Genomic DNA, 21,000 nt, shown 5'->3' on the forward strand with positions numbered 1-21,000 from the left:
TGTATATGAAAAGGATGTTGAGAGTCTCACTGAACATCAACTAATATTTGAGGAGAAATACACTGAAGTACAAGGCTGCGTGGGCGTGGTCAACCTAATTTAAAAAAACTTCTCATTTATTGGTGGACAGTGTGGCAATTAGCAGTGGTGCTGAAAGTATGACTAAGCAATTTTAGTCTTAAAGGGAAGAAAAGACAGTAACAATGCAATACTAGCTTTACGGTCTATTCTCAAAGGAGAAAAAGCAACGTCAAATAATTACTCAATATTTTTTGTCGTTAAACTTACCCCAAAATCACCTGATGAGGGCAGTGAAAAAGTTCATCTAAGGCCTGAACTCAACCAAGCCATCAGTAAAGTGAAAGGAAATGCTAATGCTGGATATAAAAAAACTGCCATGTGTCCCTGATGGATGATTGGTTGGCAAAATTTCTTTTTGTAAAAGTCTTAGTTTTGAAAAAAATAAATGAATAAATAAATAAATATATATATATATATATATATATATATATATATATATATATATATATATATATATAAACCTGTACCTAAAACTGTTAAAGTCAAACAAAAACTTGGCGAGTTAACAGACATAGACACATTTAAAGCTCTTGTGAGGCATTCTAAGTTTGTGGGGAACTTTGGCTCCCCCTGTGGACAAAGTGTTGCTACTTTCTTCAATTTACATCCCACTACATCTTGGTAAGTTATGATTTCTGATTAAAAAACAAACAGAACAACAACAACAGATCGTTCTCTTTCTTTAACTGTTACATGGGTTTCCTACAGGGATTATTTACAGAAGAAAATTTAAGAAAAGCTTTTGCTTCAGGCTGCCATCAGTCGTCTGGTATGACTCCATCTACCACCTTACAGCAGTTACAGACATCACAAATCATATTATGCTGTGGAAATGGGCAGTGTTCTTGCAGATGGTCTTGTTTGCTTCTTTGGGAGGTGGCTGGTATTATCAATCTGTTTCATAACCAAATAAAAACTCTTCTTAATAGTTGTAAGTTTTCAACTTGGGCTATTTTTCCATACTTTATGCATATCTATTGTGTTCATAAGCCATTGATTTCTTATCAACGAGACTATTTTTGACTTTGGTCTAAGGAGCTATTATACCAAGGTTAATCTCCTTGTAGAGGTTATTACATACCACTACTGAGGAATATCAAGTTCTGTAACATTTACTGTGTCACAGTAACAACAATACACCATATACCCATATACATTCTGTTCTTACACCTGAGATCACAGCCCAGCTCAGTAAACCAGCCTAAATCTGGGGGAAGTGGTGTAAAAGTGTAAAAGAGCAAAATGTGTAACTCAGTTTTGACACCTGCACACATCTCATTTCAGGGTGAAGTTGGTCTCAGAGTGGCCCGCCTTCTCGGTTATTACAGTTTCTGTTTCACATTACATTTGTTTGGTCAGTGATGGTGTGAATAGTTTGGTAATCTGCTGTGAGATGCAAAGCCTCAGATGTTACCAGACTGCTGGAGTCCAGCTTTGTGAATGCAGTTGGTTTCTAAGTGCCTGCGATAAGCTCCAAAGTGTGATTGTGCTTCACACTGATTTTTATGCTCTGGGTGAGTTAGAGCCTGAGTTTGGTGGTATGCAGAGAGCAATGCTACAATTGTAACTTTCTGCTTTTCAACAATGCGACATGGTTCACTTCTTTGGCACAAGAAAAGAAATCTCATGAATTTTTGGCTCAATATATTTTCTCTTGTAAGGTTCAGCTGTGGTTCACAGAAAGGTTGATTGTGTGCTCTCTTGTAGATTTGTTGACACAAGCTTACACTCTGTAGAATTTCTCTTTATTCCTTGAAGTGACAGGATTGTTTTACCCCTTCTTTTTGGCCTTTCAACCCCAGCCATCCAGGCTGAGTTTTCCTTTGGTACAGCATTAAAGAGCACAGTATGTATTATAAAACATGTATGACCTTAAAGGCCATGTTTCCATCTAGATAATCACTTATCTTGAAACCTATTAGTTACCAGTTAACAATGTCATAATCTCTGGGTGTCACATTTTAAGGCTTGCCCAGTGTAGCCAAAGACTCCTCCAACATCTTTCTTTGAGTCACTGTTTTAGAACAGTAAGTAATAGTGGAGTTAAAGGTCCCATATTATGCAAAAATCACTTTATCAAGTCTTTTAGTGAAATTTGTGGGTCTTTGGATTTCCTTCCAGCCCACAAAATGTGATATTTATTGACAAAACCTGTACTTAGTAGTGCTTGTGAATGTAAAATTCTGACCTAAAACGAACAGTTTGGATTTTGGGGATTTGCGGACGTCAGTGTTTCCCTTTTTTGACCAATCAGGAGCAAGTCTGACCTGATTGGTCTGCCAGAGCAGATACCCTCGAACCCCCTCCCCACCCACTCCTCACTGCTTTTGTATTTGGCTGTAAACAGCCACATAGTTCCATGCACAAGCTCCCCATCTCGAAAGAAGACAAGACTAAGTAGCTAGAGTTCATTTATCAAGGACATGTGCCAGCTACACTCAGTAAAACTGTGCATGTGTGTGCTAGTCACTTCACAGCCGACTGCTTTTCCAACTTTGGACAGTAGAACAGAGGTCTAGCGAATAGACTGGTCCTGAATCCAGGCGCATTACCAACTATCCACCAACAAACCTCGGACCCTGGAAATATGAGTATTTTAAATGCTGTGTGCTGTGGAGCAGATGTAAGAGCTTTTCCTCAGTGTCCCCCCTGTCTCTGTGTTAGCTTCAGGATGCTAACTTTAGCTGCAGTTAGCCTGTTGTTTTAGCCCGTGATGTTACAGTGAACGAGCTTCGCTGTTTTCTAAACATTGTGCACTCGGAGCTCATGGCGCCGGTCTCAGTGGCGCAGAAGAGCGGGGCGGTATCAGCGGTGGCTCATTTACATATGAAGGTCACACCCACTAAATCAGACCGTTCTGAACAGAGGGACTATGAGAGCCTGGAAACAATGCTGCTGTGCTTGATTTATTGGCTTTTTGGACCAAAACATGTTACTACCATTTCATGAAGACATCAATGATCCATATTAAACTGCAGAAAAGGAGCATAATATGGGACCTTTAAGTGATAACATTTAATAAAGTTTTAGCTGCACTTGTGAGGACGTATCAGTTTGAAAAGATCGATTTTAGCTCATCATCTGAACTGGGATTGATGTACACCCAAGCCTGCTGAAACACTCATGGATGATTCAACTTGGTGTAGAGACAAAAATCAGAATGCCTTTATCACAAAAAATAAATTTCTGTTAATTGGGTAAATTTAAACTTGTTCCTCTAAATGACCCCAAAAAACATCATCCAATCACCATTAAGACTGAAGTGCTGATGTATGCACTGTTCAAGATCAGCAAAGATCAGCAAATTCTGACACTACATGTTCCTCAATGAAGCTTATAGCAATAACACTTAAAGTTTGTATGTTACAATGTTTTTTTTTTGTTACCTTGAGAACTTGAAAAAAGTGAAAAAAATTGAGTTAGTGGAGAAAAAACTGGAACATCTCAAAATGGTGATCAGTGACAGAGGAAAAAAAACTCCTGTACTGATTATGTAGCAGTGTTGGATCCATCTTTTTGACTGACAATTAATATATGACTTGCATTAGAGAAACTGTATTACTATCACTGATGAATACAAATGAGTGAGTGCAGCCGTGTTATTCGATATGCTTCTCTGATTGTGTTTATCGTATTTTTCATTAGAGTGACGTGTTTCGAGAGAGGGAAAGAGTAGGTAGAGGACAGATCCAAGGTTATTGATGGAGGCTATTAGTCCTCAGCAGCTCGCTGTCAATAGGGACTCCAGCACAGCTATTTAAACAATACACTAAACATGTAATTGCGAAAAGAACATTACTGCGAGATTGAATTTAAAACCTCTCTATGAATCCCTGATGTGACCTCCCCGCACTGTCAGGAGTTTGCCCTGAAAAATTAGAGGATGATTTAGTGCCGCCCTCAGTGACTTTAAGTCGGAAAAATGTGGGGTGGCATGCTAAAATATATATGAGCATGTGCATGTGTGGGTAGAAGAACGAGAGGACAGATAGTGGGCTGAGTTAAAGACAGAGGAGAGAGGGGGGAGAAAAACAATAAGATGGCAAACAGACCAGATAGAAGGAGGGAGACTCGGGGAAAAGAGATCCAGAGAAAGTGAATTTTGTGTCTCACTGATAAAGTCGAGGACAGGCAGAAAGCCAGTGCAGTCTAGCCAGTTGGGACACATGTTTCCAATAACATCAGATTGGCATCGGATCCTAGAAACCAGCCACAAACCTGTAATTGATTCATACCCTTCCCCTCTCCTTGGGCTGACTTTATTTTTGCCTTTGCCCTCCTCTTGACCTGCCCAGCCCTCTTTTTTATCCAGCCCCCCTCCTCCCTGCTTTTCTCCTCTCTAATTAGCAACATTAGCATTTCACAGTCATTTAGTGCCTCGCCGGAAGGAGCTCCGATGACCTCGGAAAGGAGAGGTTGGAGAGGGCTTCAGCAGCGAGTGCACAGATGCTCACGTGTTAGCATGCATTTATACAAGCACAAGGACACACAAACACCAAGACAATGACCAGTCATCTGCTTGTAAACCGAGAGTGTAAATTATGAGAAGTGGGTGACAAGGTAACAGTGTGCAGTCTGAAGGGAATTGAATCAAAAATAGGGGGAAAAAAATGTGTGATTCAGGAAAGGGAAGTATAATGTTTGCAGCACAATAGAAGAAAAGAAAGAGGAAAAGCGAAAGTATGAGAACATAGGGAAGAGCAAGTTGTACTGATTTGACAAGGAGGAAGAGAAAAGAAACCGGGCTGCAGAGAAGCGTCTCCTGGGATCGTATCACCAGCAGCTCTCCGAGCAGACGGGACCGATCTCCTATTTCCCCCCTGAAAGAGGCAGAAGCTGTGCTGTCTGCATTTAGCCTGAGAGCACTGCAGATAGCCGAGGCTGACGAAAGTCTTACAGTGGCGCTGCAACACCGCCCAACTTCCCTGTCTACAATCAAAACCTACATGTCTGACAGCTTGTATGCATAGGTGCACTAATAAAGGCTCTGTGTGTGTCGCTCTGATCAGAGAACGAGGGCAAGACTGCGACAGGGTAGGAAGAAGAGAGACAGTGGATGCGTGTGTCATAATGGCTTGTGTGTCTTGTATCTGAATACGTGAGCATGTGTGGTCTGCTCATTTGCATGCAAGTGCTCCTGCACGCATTATTGCTGATGAAAGCTGATGTGAATGCTCATCTCTTCAGGTTTGCTGGTGTCATTTTTGCAAAAGTGATTGGGAACAGGAATTCCAGAAATATAGTACAGTTAAGTTTGCAGAAATGTAAAAACGTAGACATTTTTAAAATTCAAGAGGAAACTTTTGCGCTTACCCATTCTGCATCGCAGAGGGATCGTACGTCAATGCCATGCCACTCTGAAAAAGAAAAGAAGAGAGGGTCACCTTTAGGTTTAATAACCAATGTGCTTATTTAATATGTGTTTTTTACTCTTTCCGCTGGATTTTGATGTGGAAATGACACTGAAAACTGCAGGAGAAGAGGATGAGCTGTGAACATAAAAACTTTGAATTCAATAATATCCACAAGTGTGTGGGATATCAGGACCTGCTAAATACAGAACCATCGATGGTGTTCTTAGTAACATGAAAAGCCAGTTAAAAGCACTTATGTATAATGAAACTATTTGGTACAACTGGATCACTTCAAATAAGCTCATCATGTTCAGCAATATTCACAGATAGCCTGAAATTACTCCAAAAAAGGCAATGATAGAAGGTTGTAGCTGTAGTTAGGGGATAGTGACTGGTAGTCTGCTTTTAATGTGCTAAAACTTTTCAGAGTTTTATCACTGGTAGTTTGGATAGAGTTTGATATGAAAAACATTTCTATCTTCAAATTAGAAATAAGCTTATTATACAAGTCGATGGTTTCTTATGCAAAGTCAGAATGATGAGTCATCTTCAGATGAGGTTTCCTGCATTCAAACAAATCAAACCTTGAAATCCCTCCAACTGCCAGAAATCTATCTCTTGTATGCAAATATAGAACACAACATGACAGAACAGCAGTAAGAGTTGGAAAATCAGCTGTTACTTCTGATTGTGAGGAATTTCAGCAAAAAAGAGGAAAAATAAACAGAGTGGTTAAATTTGAGATGAATGGTTACCTTGAATTTTTTAAATCAATCTGTCTGAGGTGTCATACAGATGGATTTTGCACAGTTGGTCCTTGATAGAAAAGCATCCTTCTGAACTGACAGTCAGGGACTAGAATGCAGCCAGCTTTAAAAACCACCCACAGGGTTGAATTTGACTAAAAGTATACAGGCATCCAGTTTACAGATAATGACCTTTCAATATCTAGCACTGATATGAGGGAAACTGCAATACACTGGTTCTGACAATTACTGTCTTCACCTAAAATAAAACAGTGATACTGTGGTAGATATATAAATACAGTAATATAGCGCAAGTAGTCAGTTGATAGCAGGATGTTTTATTCCCACCTGCTGCCATCCTCCTTCAAATGAGGAGACAAGAAGAGAGAACAGCAGCAGAGAAACAAGACTGAGCTATCAGCTTTACTTTATGTTGCTACAACTGCACGCAGTGGCGATTTCTCTAAGACTGCAAGGGAAGCTCAGCTTCCCTTAAAATGTCCCCAAAAAAGTGGTGATATGTACTGCTGTGTGTACATTTCATTGACAAAATGTGCCCCAAAATTTCCTTCATCTTTTGTTCAGAATCAGCTACCTATCACAGGTAAGTGGCTCGACCTCCTTTTCATTCATCCCCGCAGCGTTTGAGCTCTTTAACACAGTTGGGCACTGAGCATCTTTTGACCTCAGCGGGGGAGCGTAGAGTGGGTAGTTCCACTGTGGAAACTGGATGGTCATTGGATAAACGCTGGGCTTTGTCCCGCTCATCGGACGCTGAGCGTCTCTGGGGGTCTATGAGGCAGTGGGCTGGCCTGGATGCTCGGCTTCTGCATGATGATTGGATGATCTGTCTGAGGCCAAATTCCTTTTTGATTGACAGTGAAATGAGCCAGTCAGCTATCTCGAAGTATAACCCTCCACCGGAGCATCTTCTCAGATGCTCTGGACTAATCCGGAGGCTTTATTGATCCCCAGCGAGTTTACCTTTCTTAAAAACGACGAGGTTGTGTTTCAAGATTCTCTCTTTTCACCAATAAGCAGCTACAGCTACAGCTACAGCTGCGAAGCTTCTCCCCTGTCACTCACACTCACAGCCTGTCATAGTCTCACGTAGCAGCTCCAGCTGCTAGCAAGCTGGCATGGAGGGTAGAATTTACGTTTAAATAAATAAACAAATTTATGATGAAGCCGGGAAAAAATTAGCTTCCCCTCTTTGACTGACCAGCAGCCGCCACTGAACTGCAGCCATCATGTTAAAGGAGATCGCAGATAAAAGAAGGCTCTCTGCACCCAAAGTGAGTTTACTTGCTAGTTTGTGAGCCATTTGAGTTTTGTTAAAAGTGTAATGCAGGATAACACAGAGAAAAAGAAAGTAAAGTATGACTCTGAACTTCACTTAATTTTAGATTAAAACATTTACAATTCATAGGGAATGTTATCCAGTTCCACTTTAAAATGATTTAAGGAAATGTGTTGTGATAATGAGGAAAGTTTCTTTGGCCATTTTTGTTATAAGGGGGACATCTGTTATAGTTCTAATTGATTTTCTTTTATGACAAAACTAAAGGTTATGGTGCTCAGTGAGAAACAAACAGACACCGTGTTCAAGTTTTCTAATTGCCTAGACTCCATAAGTCACAGAGCTTAGTTTGAAAAAGACACCACAGTACCAATGAGAGATAGGGTTTTGAGTTGGAGCTGCATTATACCAGTATCAGGAGACACTCAAAGCTGAAGAGTGTGTCTGAATTAAAAAGTCTGTGCTCCTCCTTCTCTTCATCAAACCGTGTTACTTGTGCATCATTAAGTGACAGTCTGTCTGTGTCTCACTTCTTCTATTATGTGCAAATGAATGTCACGATGTCGCTGAGCTTTAAAAAAGATCTTCATACACTCGACTGCCTCTTGGCAATGTTAACGAACTAGAGGCAAGAATCAAGTATGTGGTCCTCTAATCTTTGTTTTCTCTCTCTCTGTCTTCTGCTCCATAACTGTCCCCTCCTTCTCTCTCAGCAGCCGTGCACAAGTCATTTGTACTTGTTCTATATTCCACACAAGTTGCTCTTCTCCAAATTGGCACGTGATTTGAAAGTGTGCCCCGACTCTGAACTTGGCTGAGATGTTTGGTTTTCCCCAAACATGTTTTCTTGCCAAGACTGGGGGAATATCAACTGCAGAGGCAATAAGAAAAAGAGCCAGATATTGATGACTTCAAATAGCTAAATTTAAGCATCTCAAACCTCAGGATCATTTTCATACAAGTTCTGAAATAAGAATCTGATTTCACGCAGGTAAAAAATACATTATGCATCTACAAAATCCTCGTTTTCACCTTGAGGAAAATTTAAATTCACGGCTGACTCCCTGTCGATGTATTGAGTTGTGTGTTTGAACAGAGCTAGAGGAGATCAACCCTCTGAAGCAGCTTCATGTTTGTATCTTGTCCTCTAAGTTTCATAAGAGCTTTATCTATATGCAAAGACTGGACAACATGAATGCTAAAGTGGATTGATGCGTCATAGTGCTGCCGTTATTTTATTTCTCTGTTTATTTGCATTTTAACTATGTGAATAATTTACTGGACCTAATGGCACAGAATTCAGAGGTAGTTAACATTGTCAAACAACTACGATGCTTATAGGAGGACAGAAAACACTCAGAGAAGAGGAAGCTTTAGGACAGGCTAGTCCTCATCTCACTGCTGGAGTGATTCCTAGTCCCTTTCTGTCTCTCCACATTTTTTCTCTCTCTCATTGTCTTTCTCAAGCTATCCTATCTTACAAGAAGATAAAATGCACCCCCCTCAAGATCTAAAGTAAAGAATTTACCCAGAAAGTCACACCACAACCACATAACAACTCAAAAACAACCCACTAAACAACAGATGATCACAAAAGCCTGCAAAAAAGGACAATATAATGACAAGACACCTAACAGATAGACTGTATAAAAGGACAAAGAAAAACCTCAAAGGGTCACACAGACAAAGAGATAAAATCAAAACAACGACAACAACAAAGACAAATACACCCTGTTTCTGTAAAAAGCCTCTAAGGCACAAAAATAAAAGTATGACTTAAAAAAGTCAAAAAGAAACATAATACAACTACAGAGACACAAAAAAATAAATACAACAAAGGGACTTCAAAGGGACTTAAACAATTACCACAAACTGGGGACAACCCGATCTGATCACATGATCAGAATTGGGGCTGATCACGTCATTTTTCAACGATCAGAGATCGGGAGAGGGGGAATCGGAAAAAGCCTGGGGCCTTACTTCATCATCATTCATTTTAGAATAGAACTTTATTTGTCACTATAAAAAGTACAATGGAATTGCAAACAAGAAACACATACAAGGTAATCTTGTGGTGCACCACTGAGAAACTTTATTTCTATTTTGTTGATCAAATGCTGCACTCAGTGGAGAAAAAAAAGCTATATACATGTTGGATAGAATAATCCATCCATCCATTTCCTATACCGCTTCTCCTGTCAAGGGTCGCGGGTGGCTGGAGCCTATCCCAGCAATCATTGGGCGAGAGGCGGGGTACACCCTGGACTGGTCGCCAGTCAATCGCAGGGCTGACATATAGACAGACAACCATGCATGCACACACTCACACCTAGGGACAATTTGGTGTGACCAATTAACCTGATGAGCATGTTTTTGGACTGTGGGAGGAAGCCGGAGTACCCGGAGAGAACCCACGCATGCACGGGGAGAACATGCAAACTCCACACAGAAAGGCCCACCAGCCGAGGTGGGGATTTGAACCGGTGACCTTCTTGCTGTGAGGCTGCAGCGCTAACCGTTGCGCCACCGTGCAGCCCGGATAGAATAATACCTTCATTTAAATAAAATAAAATAAAACTCAAAGGACAACTTGTAAGAGTTTTTTTTCTTTTCTTTTCTTTTTTCTTAATGCATTGCTGAAAGATTGAATCGGGAAATATCGGCAGATACTAAAAAAAAAAAAAAATCAGAATCAGATCGGGAGCCGAAAAATGTGATTGGGACATCCCTACCACAAACACAATTACAAAGGAAAAAAAACATCTTAATGTTTGTAAAAAGCTATACAGGAAAATATATATAAAAAAGAAAGAAAACTATAAAATAAAGAAAGATAAAACAACTACAAAGACACAAGTGTGGACAACAACAAAGTCACAAAAAAACAACAAAAAAGCCAAATCTTCCCATTAGATAAATAAATGAATAAATAAATAAAGAATAATTTTCTAAAAAAGTCTTTTGCACAGAACATTTCTAGATCCTGTTGGATAGCCAAGCGGCTATCTGTTTTAATGCCTGCTAAATAGTATCACTTCTGTGTGTTCTTTGTGTGTGTGTGTGTGTGTGTGTGTGTGTGTGTGTGTGTGTGTGTGTGTGTGTGTGTGTGTGTGTGTGTGTGTGTGTGTGTGTTTTAAATGTTAAGATGTCATAATTCCAAGGATGGACTCATTAAACTAGATGGGAGAGCAGGGTCCAGTGTGGGAATGTAGTAAGAGGGCCTTAAATCACATCCCACAGCCAGATGTTTCTGTGAGTCTTCCTGGACTCTCAGACCTGGCTTTTTTTAAACAGAGATAGTTTTCCTCAGCAAGGCCAAATTAGGCTTGTCAGGACTCAAACTGCAGACAAATGTGAGAGAAATCCCACTAAAATCTCAAATCATGTATTTTAAGTCACAATGTTGAGAGGAGCTCCTGACTAACTGTGGTGGCCTCTGTTGACTATGTGCAGCATCAGTCTTTGATTCACAAATCCAACCTGTAACTTCTGCCCCTGTCAGCCACACACACACACACACACACACACACACACACACACACACACACACACACACACACACACACACTGCAGCATCCTGTTTGTGTTGTGGGGCCCTTCTTTCATCATACAGTTGTTTCAGTCTGGTTCCTTTTCATTTACTTCAGCACCCTGCTCTTTACCAACCTCTGTGCTCTGTGATGTTGGGAAACTCTTCAAACTGCACTCAGTGCGTGGGTGGCGACATTACCATTCACTTTCCCTTGTTCGGTAAATTAAAGCTTTGGTATCGACACCAGCAACTTCTGAACTCTCTGCATTGTGCAACAGTCAATCTGCCTTTCAGTCTGCTGCAAAAAGTTTCATTTCTGGCAATAGATGACAGACTGGAGGTGGGAGGTTCAACAAAAGGGAAAAACAACTTGGCATTGGGGTCTCGCAGAAACCTTGTATTTTGAATTTAACAACCTTTGTATATGCCAGCTTTCATACTGTCAGCAGCGTCTCTAATCTGGTCTGAAATATGTTATTGGAAATGAAGGCTGATAATAAAGCCGTAGGGGGGGCTGTCAAGCCATTTTATTTGGTGAAATGTAAAAAAAGAGAGATGTCAAAGAGCAGATATTCTCAGTTCACGAAAATTATGACTGATTAAACCTCATGTTAGACGTGTCTTTGAAGATGTAGGCCTTTGGCTGCAGTCATCTCAGAACAATCTGTTGAACTGCATGCAACAGTATTTCACTGAAACGTTCTGATTATTTTGACTGAACTCCTGTTGTGCTTTTGTAAGAAACCCCAGCAGGAAATGGTTTACAGATGGTTTGTAGACATATTCTACTCATAACAGAGACTAGGCTCAAAAAACACAACTTTTTGTTTAGCTAGCTTTACTACTTCCCGGTAAAAAACCCTCTCAGCAGGAGTAGTGTACTTATTCTGACTGTGAGAAGTGAGGTGCTCTTGTAGATTTAGCAAAAGCCTGCTGATGCATAATTCTGCCTGAGGATAAAGTCTAAGTTGCTTTCTTTTACAGTGGCAGAGAGTAAAAGGGATTATGTTTTAGAAAAATGGTTGAAAGACATTCTTGTGTTACACTTTGCCTTTTCCAAGAAAAAAGCTTCTGCGGCTGCCGGAGGGGATCTTTTGTGACGGTTACTGGTGAGCTTTTATTGATGATTAAGTAAACTTGCAAGCCTCACCTCTCCTTCCCGTGTCCATGGTCGACCATTCTGGGGATACTTGACCTGGCTCTGCCTCTTCTTCTGGCCTCCGTCAGCAAACTTACACAGCAATGGCTCTGCAGGGGCTGCAGTGAGTCAGACAGAGAAGGAGACAAGGACAAACACAGAGACGCATTAATCATCTTAATAGCAGGAAAAAGTAAAATTTCATGCATTAGACTAAGTCAGAATTACATTTCAAAGATAAGATTTAAAGTTGTGTTTACGCCCCAGCTAAAACAAAAACACAGCATAAATCAGCTGGACCTGAACACAGCACTTCAGCTTTTACTTTTATCTCTTCGAGCTGTAATCAAAGCATCTAAACAACAAGTTATCTTCCTATCTCTACAACCTAACGACGACAGTTCAACAACAGCAGCCCTGACATGGAAACAAAGCCACAGGCTAATCATCAAAGCTTGGTGAGCGCGGTTCAAACAACAAACCAAACAGGCATACTTAACACGCTAAATAACTCCACACAGCTTGACCTCAGGCGATTGTGATTGCTCCAAAGACAACACAGCCCTCTGGACCAGAGAAAGAAGAAAGAAGAAAGCCTTGATCGCAAAAAGGATAAGCAAAAGTTCACCAAACCAGAACTTCAACTTGATAGGCAAGAAGTAAGCTGATGAAAGCAAATTCAAATTGTGTAATTGCTCTAAAATAATTCTGACATAATTTCTCAGGAAGTGTGAATAATGGTTCCTTTTACAGGGAAATAGTTTTGAAACAGCATGATTCAAAACACGGCAGGAAGAAGACCTTTCCTAACATAAACCAGTATACCCAGTAAATGGAATTTCCAGATTTAAAGGTCAGGAATTCAAAAGAAAGTCAACAATTTAATATGATCTCTTGAAAGTTTCTCATCTCTCAGATTTCTGGTGTTTTCATTTTATTTAGTTATTAATTTTTTTTATTTTAGTTCTACCCGGAGAGTTGTAACTTCCAGCTAATGGAGTAAAAAGGCGGAGTTAAGACCCCACACAAATCATCTGTCAAACAGACAAACACAGCTGTTTGCTGTACAGTTAAAGAAAGTGTGTGAACATTCTAAATGTGCTATGGAGCTAGAGAATATGCATCCAAACACAAATACTTGACAGGTAGTAGGGATGTCCCGATATTACATTTTCACTTCCGATACAATATGGATACTGCAGCATTGAGTATTGGCCGATGCGATATTAATCCAATGCGATATCAGCATTAAACATGCATACTTTTATTACTTATTTTGTAGTAAGTCTGTAATGTTAGAAAAGGCTTGATTAAGTGATATTATTCAAACAAAGAACAGTAGTCAGCAACAGTAGGTATGAGGAAAAACTGACCCATTTATTATTAACCAATGGGTAACAGAAACTGCTTATATCAGAGTGCTTATGTTGGAGATTTTGATGCATTCCAATACGATACCGATACTTGTTTTTTTGCTGATATCGGACCGATATCCGACATCAATATTGGACTGGGACACCTCTACCAGGTAGTATTAATATGTGTAAAAGTGTCAGAAAGTTGCTACTTTTGACTGATATTTCGGGGAAATGGACCATTAGAAATAAAACTCAAAAGGACACTCTTGTTGTTATCCTTTTCCACAAATTATCTACATCACTTCCTCAAAAAACACTGTAGATACATTAGATTACACACCATAAATAAATACTGTTGACACAGACGATACAGATCAGTCAACATAAGTAAAAAAAGCCCCTGAATGCCTGAGACGTATTGAGTTTGTAAAGTGTTAAACTGTCATCTAAATGTAATCAAATCAATGCCCTTTCAGTTTTGAAAAGACTACCTTGACCCTGAAAATGAGTAAACCACCTACTTTTTGCATTGCCTCTCACTTTGATCACATCTTAAAGGAAGCTGAAAGCTAGGGCTCTTGTCTTTTTTACTGCCAGTGATTTCTAACTAAAGAGAGTCAAAATCCTTATCTCTGTGTGCTGTTTGGAAGTAAAGAGGTTGTTAGAAGACGAAGAGTGCTCTAAAGAAGCATATCATCATTCTGGTGCTAATTCACACGTTATGAATGCCAAAATAAATTACACAATTACCTCGCCTACTTCAAGAGAAATGATTCTTCATCTCAGTAAACAGAAAACTGAGAAAAGGAGATCTCTACGGAGGAAAACATTTAGAGCTCAAGGTTGATGTGAGTTAGCTGGAATGCCTCAGGCCCTCACTGAGCGCTTTGAAGGTAAGTATGTAGAAACATCGAGCTGTGTGATTAAACAACATTTAGGAGTACACTTTGTCATAACAGCGTTTTAACAAATTTCTGTCTGAAAAACAGAACACACAGCGAGGCTTCTGTTATCATCTCTCACCTCTGTTTTTCATCTTTTTCAATCTCTTTTTTTATATATATGGATAAATATGCAGTGCATTTATCTTTATTGAGGAAACAGTCATGCGTAGGTGTGTGTGTGTGTGTGTGTGTGTCACTCTAGACAAAACTATGCTTCAGTGAACAGTAAGCAAAGATCTGCATTACAATTTGAATGGGTTGTGAAATTAATACTTAATCTACTTTATGAATCAATTCAAGCAAAACTCTGGTTTGAACAGTTATAATAAATGTCAGTTATTACCTGGTCAGTGTTTGATAAAGTTTGTTGGGTATCACACACTTAATTGACTTTATTTTGATTGTTTCAAGGGCAATGTCCGCAGTTAATGTGTCCCTGGCGTTATTCGTCGGTAGTCTGGTGCATTTTACTTCTACCTACCATTAGAGCAGGTGAAGCATCTGGATAGTGCTCGCTCTGTTGAGGAGCTAAGTTTCATAATCGCCTGTTTCTGGTCCCTATCAGGTGTATTCCTACTATATTTTTCACTGCATCAAATGAACCAAAATGATAAGCAGAATAAGTCCATTAGTATATTAGAAAGCCTGCACATAGAAAAAAGCAGTGCGAAGGCATTGTGTTGTTCGCAGCCCTGGATAAAATGCATGTACGCTAAAATTAATGAAAAATCCAAAGGAGGCTCTGGCCACCCATTTGCCAAGCAGGAAGTATCTGAGTAAATCACTGCCAAGAACCCGAAGCTCCAATCTAAATTTGAGATTTTAAACTCAAACTATGTGAAGTCTGAGTTTTAAAAACAGGAAACTACTCCTTTAATGAATATTCATGTTAATTTTGGGGGTCTTTAGCAGGATAAAATGTCTTTGGTTGAATTGAGATACAGAAACAGTGGAAATAGAGAGATGAAAAAATAAACTTTTTTTTTTTTTATTACATTACTGCTTTCAGTTTTGGTCATTTACATACAAGAACAACACAAGCAAGACTCAGTCAGCTTCATGAGGAGAATGGAAAGCATGTGTTTTTGTGGACCCACAAATGAGAAGCTCTTTGATACTTGTGATTGCATGATATAAACTCACCACTTCATAAAACAAAGGAGAAAACATGTTGTGCGACACACAACCACACACTTCATACAAACTCAGAGGCAGCATTTGTGTTCTGTTGCTGTTTTGTTTCCCTGCTGTGACAAACCGAGAAAGCCAGATTGTCGGCAGCTGACAACTTGTCAAGTTTGTAGTCAAGATACTTCATTTTTCTGAAGAGCCACACAAAGGGAGGAGAAACTCCTGCTGATCTGTAACAGCTACATGTCCGCTGCATTTGCATTAAAAGGACACATCTGTTCATGGGGTTCAATCTTTTAATTTTATTCACTTATTTCTTAAAGGTGTTTCTTTCCGGGAGAAACTTTCAAGTCAAAATTAGTGATAGAGCAGCTGGTCCGCTGAAAGAAAAACAGAATCTATTTTTTTTTTTTTTTTCAGCTTAACAGATGTTTTCTAAAAATGATGGATTCAACTAAAGGAGAAGGAATGATTTAACCACTTTAACCATTTCTGTAATGTCTGTATTAAACCTGTTTTTCATTTGGCAGCTTGTAACCTTGTTGCAGTGAATGCACTGTGTGTTTTTAAGTCCAACTAATTCAGCCAAATTGAAGTTGTGTTTTTTTCTGATTTTTAAATGAGTAAGATTCACACAGCTTGGTGCGATCTTTCCCAGCTTAGTAGTTGTAAGAATGCATGGGTTCAACCAAGCTGCAACCATCAGTACAGAAAAATGAAGCCAAAGCAGGGGTGTTAGGAAAGTACTATGGGTGACCGACGTGAGGCTGGCAGCTAGGTCAGCAGAAATAAACACATTAACGGCTTGTGCAAAATTTGTAACTCACTCCTCCCACGGTCTTTAATTTAAGCCCTTCAGAGGTTAATTTCATCCACACAAATGGACAAACACTCATCTGCATAAATGGTGCAATGCCTGCAAGCTGGTTACAGCAAGCAACTCAGGCTGCACTATCTGCGGCATCTGACAGTCAGCTGACGAACATTTCCTCCTGATCTGGTTGTCTACGTTGATCTCTGCCTCTCCCTCACCAATGTCACTGCTGCCCGGCGCCAATGTTAAACTTTAACCTCAGCCCCCTCCCCAACTCTGCAGCATCCATCAACATGCTTTGACTACAGGGGGCTAAAGATACCATCTTTCTTCCCTCAGTTCCTGCATGTACAGTTAATCTGCAAAAAGTGATGAGAATCAGAGCCTGGACTCCAAATACATACAACGTTCTGCTGATGCAATAAAGTTTTAACCAACACAACATGAGTTGATAACTGATCTGTATATCTGAAATCTGTTTTTCTCTCAGATGAGACGGGTGAGACGGCGCCAGACATGAACACTGTGTGCTATGGACCAGTGTTGGCACGCGCACACACACACACGCACATGCACACGCACACACACACACACACACACACACACACACACACACACACACACACACACACACACACACACACACACACACAAAATATTATTATAATCGTTTGGTTGCCTGAGTGAATTCGAAGCTGGAACTGGGAGTATTTTCTGAGGCGGCTGCAGAAGAATGATATTTGGAAATCCTGACTGGCCATAAATGGAAACTTGTCTCTTTCTCCAATGAAAGATTCATATTTTTGTGCACTGCTATCACACTGTTGAATACCTGGAGCGTAATCCTACTATAATTTAATCTGACATGTAAGATAATACTGTCATGATATTTTACAGTACCCCCTAAAAAGTAGATTAAATACAAAGAAGATTAAGTGTTTGAGCTGTAGCTTATAACAGAGAACTTAATGAAACATAATAATGGTGTATTAAGCGTCTCTTAAATGTGCAGTAACAATGCAAACAGTTGTCTGTGTTTGAGTTTACTTTAGTTTGTGCTTACTTGTCTGCTGACAATCAAGGGTGTATTATTTCATTCAACATCATCTGGAGGGAGCTCATATAAGAAAGGAAGCAGTTAACAACTATTTTTTGTTCTAGCTGCTCAAAGCGACTCAAACATTAATCAAATGAGGGAAAGGAGACATTTACTGCTTCACACTCTTTAGCTCTAATCTCCCTGACGAGTAAAGCAAGGAAATATGAATTACCCAACAAACTATTGCTACAGGTGATTATTTTTATTGCTTGCAGTCTTTTACCTGTCTGCCTCTACCATTGCCTCAATAAACAGTTCTTAGAGATGAATAGAGTTCTCACTGTGTTTTCAGTCTGTTTTATATCAGTCTGCATTCATGTTAAAAGTTTCCAGCAAAGCGATGTGTCTCACAGCACACTGAACCATTTTTGATCTCACACCAAGGATGAGGTCTCAGTGTAGCTTTTGCATGGGAAGAAAAATTACTAAAACAATTAAATTACTGCAGAGAAAGAACTAAGGGTGTGAGCATGCAGTGATATATGGACAAGCAAAGGTAAATTGCAGATATGAAACTAAAACTAGCTTGTTTGATAATGAAGTGTGGAGTTTGGTTGCAAGTAAAGTGAAGGCTGCTTACTAGGGTTACACACAGACTAAAAGCTGTCTTCTATGAAAACCTCTTAGTGTTTTTAGAGCAGGGGTGGCCAACCAGTCAGTGACCAAGAGCCACAAAAATTACCGTGGTACTACAAAGAGCCACATCAAAAACGCACTTCCTCTCACACATAAACGAAATGACATAAAATTTTCAAAGCGACATTTATTGTGTTTGAAAGTGTGTTTGAATTCGTACTTGGAGCTTCTGTTTTTACTGCAGAAGACATAAAGTTCTATCTAGATAGATAGCTATGAGCACATTAGCAATGTAGAGAAAAGAAACTGAAACTGAAGTATCAATCTCATCACCCAAGTATTGATAAATACTCATCACAACATTGGCATCAATATATCAATGTTGTTGATTGATTGGCACACCACTACTCATAACAATATAATATATTTTTTAATTGAATGGATCAAAGAGCCGTGTGTGGCTTGCGAGCCGCAAGTTGGCCATCCCTGCTTTAGAGGATCTTCACCGTGTTTTAAAATAACTGAATAACATTATTGGCAAAGGATATCCCAGCATTACTGAATGTGCCTTTTTCCAATCCAATGCTACATCTTTGGTGTACATGAAACCAAAAAAAACTTTTGTTTGGTATTGCTGTGTGATTTTCACCTTCAGAAGAAAAAAGTTCCTCTTGTTCCAGTCATAGTTTGTCAGTTTTGCAACATCAGTTTTACAAGCAGCAGTTCCAATGTGGCCCAAAGGGTGAAAGGATTGCTACTGGCTAAAAAGTAATTAGAACAGGCTAATGTGCAAAGTTAAAATACACCGCACAACTCAGCCAGCCTATGAAGGTGCTCAGTCTATGAAAGAATTAATCTGTTCCCCGGAGCCCATTATTGGTATTTTTTATCTAAAAGCTCACCTGTGTTTTACCCAGACCATATAAAGAGAAACATAACAGAGAATGATGCATAACGGCTGAAGAGGGGAGTAATGCAGCACTACAGCAATATCATAAAGTCAAAAATTACCTACAACTCTTCCATTTACAACATGATCCAACTCTAATGTAGCTACATCAGGAAAGAGTAATGTTGTCTGAGCTTTAAGTGGTGCCGGTGGCGGCAGCATTGTGATATCCTGCATTTCTCCCAGGACATAAAAGGATGCATTTCAATCCATTTATTTATTCACAAGCACAGTGACAAGTCATAAATACTCATGATGATGAAGACAATAATAAATGTTATTTATTCTTGAGAGGGAAACTTAGTCACTGAACAATCAGGAGGCAACAACCACAAAGCACCCGGAGACAAGATTACCTGCAGGAAAAGCTGCTCTGACTGCTGCATCAAATGAATTATTCAGCCTGCTTTCACAGCTACATCACTACAATCTGTCCCATTTCACAAGAGGCCTTTAAAAAGAAGAAGGACATTTTTAATTGTCGGTTTGACCCCTGCTGCTCTCACTCTTATGGCTCTGTAACATGAAGTGATGAATTTATGATGAGTTTGGGTACAGCTGTGTCCGCCTCCAGAAACGGGTCACATTTGGACATGTCAAGTTAATTAACACAGTCTGAACCAAACATTTGCACATCTAAAGAGTTCACTAATGCAAATTTTCAGTAAACAAGACATGGGGTTGAAGAAATGAAATTCAATCTAAGTTGGAGATGCAAAAACTATTGCGCAAGTCACACATAAATTGATCTTTGTGACCCTAAGAATGGCAATATTACCCTTATTTCTTGAGGCTGTGTTTATTGTCTGTGATCTAACAGGTTAAAAGATGGCTCAAACTTCATGCAAATCCAAACAATTCCATTAATTTTCCTGAGAAAACTTCTGTACTGTGTCCTTAACAGCCCTTATCTCTTGAGAAATTACCACAGGTAGAATTATACGTGTGGATGGATCACATTTGATCAAACGCCACTGTAAGGCAGGCCCTGTTAACTTCTGGGATAAAATACGGTCATGGTGTAAAAAAAGGTGTGAATGTATTGAAAACTCACTACTCAGACTAATCAATTTCTGAGAATTTGAGATTGTAGCGTCTGCTTGAGAAACAGACATAAATTGAAAAAAAAAACATGGATCAATCACGTCTCACATGACAGTTAAACATCACTGGACAAGTAGACACGTGACTCAGAGCAGTATATCAAAGTTTAAATATCTACTAAGAGGCAGCGAGGATGGAGACAGTTAAAAACCACATCTGTCAGCTTACAGAGGCTCCAGTTTATATCTATTTAGTTCATACAAGTGGGAGTCTGCACTACGAAACAGAGCTTATAGCTTCTCATGTAACAAATGTGTTTCTGAGAAGGTAATTTATATTCTGGGTGTGTCAAACTCGCTTCAGATCTCTGTTTTCTTAAATTATTGGAATTGATTATCATCTGCAATGTCTTCTAATTTGTATAATACAGAGCAAGTTGTGCTCCAATAGAAAACATACACACCATGACCATTTTTTCCCCACACACTGAGGTCTTAAACACCAACAGAAATTTCATCCCTTTCAGTGAAGATGAGATGTCTTTTTTTTATGTATTCATGTAAATATATTTCAAAACTGTCTTGCTCACAAAAAATATATTGTTACTGGATATTAAGAAAAGGAGCAGCATTTACTTCATCATCTTACCAAGGCTGCTTTGAATGAGCTTCTGAGATTCAAGAATATGTGACCTTTGGTTAAAATGACTGTGAGGACTTTCTCAGTGATCTTGAAGAAGTCTCACCTCTAGATATATGCCTGATCATAATCCTAATCAAAATCAAGAGATTATCAGCTTAAAAAAAAGCCTCTTTCTAAATGCTATTTTTAGCTTCCCGATCGGGTCAGATAGAACCGGATTGGCCTATGACATGTTTAAGTCTCTATGACAACATCACGCTGGCTGACAAAGTTTAGCTGTGAGAAGAGAGAT

At 39.4% G+C, this 21,000-nt stretch overlaps 1 protein-coding gene across 3 annotated transcripts in view; it reads right to left on the bottom strand.

The window, feature by feature from the left end:
- LOC141800785 (RNA-binding motif, single-stranded-interacting protein 3-like) overlaps positions 1 to 21,000 on the bottom strand; it is a 171,688-nt gene that overhangs the window by 15,043 nt on the left and 135,645 nt on the right. For all 3 annotated transcript variants that reach the window (XM_074683569.1, XM_074683566.1, XM_074683568.1), the window contains exons 7-8: positions 12,164 to 12,270; positions 5,395 to 5,438 (exon numbers count right to left, since the gene is read on the bottom strand). In XM_074683569.1, the coding sequence (XP_074539670.1) occupies positions 5,395 to 5,438; positions 12,164 to 12,270 (151 nt within the window). The remainder of the gene's footprint in view (positions 1 to 5,394; positions 5,439 to 12,163; positions 12,271 to 21,000) is intronic.

The sequence above is a fragment of the Halichoeres trimaculatus genome, unplaced genomic scaffold (assembly GCF_033239565.1).
Source record: "Halichoeres trimaculatus isolate MK-OKI-2021-1 unplaced genomic scaffold, fHalTri1.1 fHalTri1_scaffold_12, whole genome shotgun sequence".
NCBI lineage: Eukaryota > Metazoa > Chordata > Actinopteri > Labriformes > Labridae > Halichoeres > Halichoeres trimaculatus.